Source organism: Octopus bimaculoides, chromosome 7 (genome assembly GCF_001194135.2).
Source record: "Octopus bimaculoides isolate UCB-OBI-ISO-001 chromosome 7, ASM119413v2, whole genome shotgun sequence".
Classification (NCBI taxonomy): domain Eukaryota; kingdom Metazoa; phylum Mollusca; class Cephalopoda; order Octopoda; family Octopodidae; genus Octopus; species Octopus bimaculoides.
The window spans coordinates 96366445-96371947 of NC_068987.1; the positions used below are offsets into that span (position 1 = coordinate 96366445).

At 36.5% G+C, this 5503-nt stretch overlaps 1 protein-coding gene across 2 annotated transcripts in view; it reads right to left on the reverse strand.

Annotated features, from left to right (window-relative positions):
* The window catches only part of LOC106868840 (putative ankyrin repeat protein RF_0381), a 40156-nt gene that overhangs the window by 11462 nt on the left and 23191 nt on the right, over positions 1–5503 (reverse strand). For both annotated transcript variants that reach the window (XM_014914273.2, XM_052969817.1), the window contains exon 7: positions 4105–4178. In XM_014914273.2, coding sequence (XP_014769759.1) covers positions 4105–4178 — 74 coding nt within the window. The remainder of the gene's footprint in view (positions 1–4104; positions 4179–5503) is intronic.

Below are 5503 nucleotides of genomic sequence, written 5' to 3' on the forward strand. Positions count from 1 at the left end.
TTGATAGCATGAAACTCCTCTCCATCTTCAAAGTTGAAAAAAATTAACGCCGCAAAAAAGTGGAAAAAAATCTTCCAAAATTCACTGAGTTCAAATATCATGCCAAACAATGTCGGAGACAATAACTCAACTGTTTGCAAAGTGAAATCAGGTGTTTTAACGAATGTACTAACGAGATTTGGATTCAAATATACATTTAAATAACAATAGGTACGCTCGGCTGGCTACGGCTGGGTTAGTCTTATGAACCAAAAAATTTTTCGGCTGGCTACGGCCGGGTTAGTAACGAAAGGGTTAAACAGTGTGCTTCAATACTAGCTCCTGTCCTTGTTAAATTCTTCAATATTTCTTTCTTCACATGAATCTATCCCAATCTTTGAATTTATGCTATTGTGTTTCTAAACATCAAGGAGAGCAATCTCTTTTACCCTACCCACTATCAAGCTATGGCTCTCACTTCCAACATCTCAAATGTAATAGAATCAGTAGTCAGCAATCACCTTCGCCACACCTTCAGCTTTTCTCTCTCCAATGACTATTAGTTCAGATTCCATTGAGTCAGATCAGCCGGTAATCTGATCTCTTTATATCACTCATCTAGACTGGAAGACTGCACAGCTTGAATCATGGCTTCCATACTGTTTCTCTAGTTCATTAACAAACTACTTCTTACACAGAATACATGCTCATTCTTACAAAGAATACATGAAGGCACATGGCTCAGTGGTTAGAGTGTCAGGCTCACAATCTTGATGTAGTGAGTTCAATTCCCAGACCAGGCTGTGTACTGTGTTCATGGGCAAGACACTTTATTTCACAAGCTCCAGTTCACTCAGCTGTAGAGGTGAGCTGCGACATCACTGATGCGAAGCTGTGTCAGCCTTTGCCTTTCCCTTGGATAACATCAGGGTTGGTATGCATGGGCGACTGCTGGACTTCTATAAGCAACCTTGCCTGGACTTGTGCCTCGAAGGGGAAGTTTCTAGGTGCAATCCCATGGTCATTCATGACCAAAAGGAGTCTTTACCCTTTATACAGATGACATCACTCTTCACTTCTACTTACTCTTTCACACACATCATTCACATGAAACCCTACAAATCACATACCAAACTTGCCCAACCATCATAAACAGAGACCTCAATAACATCCTTGAAAGGGGTCATGACAAGTCAATACCTTTCTTCAGTACAAAGAGACAATCACAGCTCACACCTCATATCTCACCGCCTTCAGTCTTGGACAATACATAAACCAAAACTCTCACAGTTACTATAAACGCTAAGCCTCACAATCCCTGATGATCCAACATCTTTTATTTTTTACTTGTTTCAGTTATTAGACTGTGGCCATGCTGGAGCACCGCCTAGAAGAATTTTTAGTTGAATGAATTGACCCTAGTAATTTATTTTTTTAAAAAACCTGGCACTTATTGTATGAAGAAGTTTTAGCCAAACGAATTGACCCCAGTACTTATTCTATCAGTCTTGTTTGCTGAAACACTAAGTTATGGGGGATGTAAGTACACTAACATCGGTTGTGAAGTTGTTGTGGGGAAAACACAGACACAAAGACACACACACACACACAGATATATATATAATATATATGTGTGTGCGAAGGGCTTCTTTCAGTTTCCATCTATGAAATCCATTCACACGGCTTTGGTCGGCCTGAGGCTACACTAGAAGATACTTGCCAAAGTGTCACACAGTGGGACTGAACCTAAAATTATGTGGTTGGGAAGCACACTTCTTACCACACAGCTACACCAGAGAGAGAGAGAGAGAGAGAGAGAGAGAGAGAGAGAGAGAGAGAGAGAGAGAGAGAGAGAGAGAGAGAGAGAGAGAGTACATAATGTAGCTATAACTGCATTGTGAAGTCTTTTTTCTTACAAGACCAGAAAATATTTCAGTTCTAATCGACTGATGAATCTACAAAACTCAGTTGTGACCTACAATAGAGTACTGCTCCTTTATCTGTGCTGATATGCACACAATCATTCTAGGTTACATCAAAAAGGAGACCATTTAGCTTATCAAAGACTCACCAACAAACAATAATTTCTGGCTGACAGACATGTTGTTGCTCTTCTCTGCTAATTCTATTATTACCACAATGTATTTTTTAACTCTGAACTAGATAGGTCAATACCACCTAACCCAATCCTACATCTCTCTTATCATCACCTAAACTGAATCTTACCCTTCCAGTATCCACACTATGTCCAATTCATTTGCACCCAGACATCAACACTATGGAATTCCTTCTTGCAGACATCAAATTACAGATGTTGAAGCTGAATATGAACGAGATTAATTTCACTAATCTTTAAAGAATAGCAAAGATCACAGGCTCTTCTTCTTAACCATAAAACAATAATTTCATTCAATGTTATTTTGTCATTGTTTTCTGTTATTATCATGTACTACTATTACAAATCAAAATATTTTTCGTTGTATATCTGTGACCTGGCCACATACACTTCATTGTATCTCATTATTACAAAGTAATAAGTATAAGGGAATTTAACAGTCAAAGTCTTTAGCCCTAACCAAGTAGACCTATGATAAAAATGATTTCAGTTGTCACCTTCCTCTATTTTTCTAAGATTATATTGTCTAATGTGTTCTTTCTTCTTCATTTTTTTAAACAGTATGGTGTGGTTAAAATGAGAAGTGACTTTTATTTCTAGCAAGTCATGTAACTTTTTAGTATCTCTCATTGGCTCAAGCCTCCATGCAATTAATTTTTAAATGATTATAACGACTGCTACTTCCAGGCCATTGTTTAAATCTCTGCAAACATGACATCAGATAAAATCATATGCCAATTAATGTCAAATTAACCAGAAAATGAAATATAAACCCCAAAAAGAAAATAAGTCCAACCCATGCTAGCATGGAAAGCGGACGTTAAACAATGACGATGATGACAATTAAATTGTGATTATTTTAAAATGAAGATTAGGGTTATGAATGGCTTACACGATATGAAGCCTGATGACATCATCATTTGAACAGTCCTAACAATTAATAATCTATTTATTTCGCTCATGGTCCACAGTCTATCACAGATGATAAACTACAGATTTTATCAGAGACCAGTCAGGAAACCACATGTTTGTATGGTGGAATTTTCTTTACAGAAGTGATATTAGCATAAAAACAGTGATTGTGGTAGAGGTGGTGGTAATTGGTGTGATTCTGTTAAACCCCAGGCTAGTCTTAACTGAGCAGATTTATGATGAAAAACATTTTCTAAGAGAATAAGGAGTGATACGAGAGAATCTGACTTCTATTTCCACTGTTTTACTGCAATTTTTTTGTTTCAGTCTCTCAGCTGCATTCGAACCTTCGACTGAACCAACTATATTTCCACACAAAAGACTTATGGGTATATTCCATACTTTGAATAGTTCCATCCACTCTGGGCCAAACAAAGTGAACTTATTAACACATATATCTTTGCCTTTTACATTTGACCTCAAAATGTTACACAACATATGAATTCACCAAAAAAATATATCTTTTTTTCCTGTAACACCATGTGCTACCTTTCTAGAATTAATTAATTTCGGCTTATCGACATATTTCCAAGTTTTTTCGTTTGTAATGGTAATATCAATACCAGTGTCCAATTGCATTTTAACACCTGTATTTCTGATTTTCACCTTCATGAATTTTCTCATTGTTATATTATCAATTGCTTCCGATGACATACTATTTATTCTTTTTCCTTTGTTCTCATGTTTTGTCATCTTCGTTCTACAGTGCACCTTTATATGTCCTATATTTTCACAATATAGGACATATGTTGTCATTTCACTAGCTTGTAAAATAAAGTTCGCCAAGCCAATTAGAAAGCCCCTATGTGAATAGTAGATCCACTAGAAATAACAGACAAATTTCCCTTTGATCACATCCTCCCAACTTAAAAAAAGCAGCAGAATGGTGATGAATAGAATACTTTTAATCAGCTCAGTTAGAGTTGAGCTAGAGCCAAACAATGGCAGCAACATAGTTATTTCCAGTTGTTTAAATAAATAAACTGATATTGTGAAAGACAAAAAGAATCAAAGAGCTGTAAAAAAATAAAACTTACCTGAAAATTTGATGAAGAAATCGTTGGCCACAGAACTGTTTCTCCTTTATCATTCTGTTTGTTAATATCACAACCTTCAAAAAAATTAGATAAACATAACATATATTGCATGACCTACTAGAAATAACAGCTAAATTTCTCTCAAATCACACCCATCTTATATTATACAATTTATGGGTTAGTGCAGTCCAAGGTACACAATGCGAAAGAAAATAGGTGGTCATGGCTTAAAAAGCCTTTGAAGATAGGATTATTGGTTGAGGGCTCACTGGAGCAAAACAGAAGTAACAACTTAAGATATCTCAAGCTCCACTTACTTGACACCAGCAGAGCAGATAAATCAATGGTAGAGAATTGCTTTTCCAAGATCTTTGTGAATCACAGAGATGGACACTGTTAAGGGAGTTAAACAACAGCACTAATACTCCCCTTAAATCAACCATTACTACTACTACTACTACTACTAACAATGGAGTAAAAAATAAATCAATGGCAGAGCATTAGACAAACAAGATATCAGCACATGCTTTGGTCAAATAATCTTGCATGAAAGTAGGATATATGCCACCTTAATCCCTAAAGGAATCTTAAGGAATGCTCCTTAGCTGTGGTATTATGGTGTTAAATAAATGGAAAGCAAATCTACAGCTGAAATAATGTATCAATCTATAACAGCTAACGTTACCAGAAATCTGGTGCCTATTTCTGAGAGCTATATAAATTAGTGCTCAAACAAGACCAGATACCTTAAGTTCAATGTTGAATTTTAGATAATTGTCTATATCTATTATACACCTTTTTGACATAATCTTACGCATGTCCTATTCTTGGCTCAATCCCTCCCAAGCACTACTAATAGTGGACAAGCAGTTAACAACCACTTGTCCATCTTTTATTTTATTATACTTTCATTAGGTCAACTGGTACATTGCCTATAGACATTGGATTTTAGGCATCTGGTCTAGTCTCACCACTAATTGTCTGTATCTATTATATGCTATTTTGATGTATTCTTATCCATTATATATATATGTGTGTGTGTGTATATATATACGAAGGGAAATAACCCTGAAATCCGGATACGTTCGTGCTGCAGATCGAGGTGAGAGGGATAACTTCCCTTGGCAAACAGGACACAGTCGTGTGTCGATAAGCCAGCTGGAGGAGATGTCCTCCTGGGGCTAAAAGCAACAGTAACATCCACCCCTAGGGGTCAGCCACACTTAAGTGGCAATATACTACACTTTATCGTGCAGTTACTGTTAATACTTCATTTAGAGAATTAACATTGCTTGTTTTCACCTTTTCAATATCAGTGAAGAATTTCACTGGAAAAGAAGATATAAGTTTGCCAGGTTTTTGTCTCTCTCACCAAGGTCATCAGCTGTCGGACGCCGAC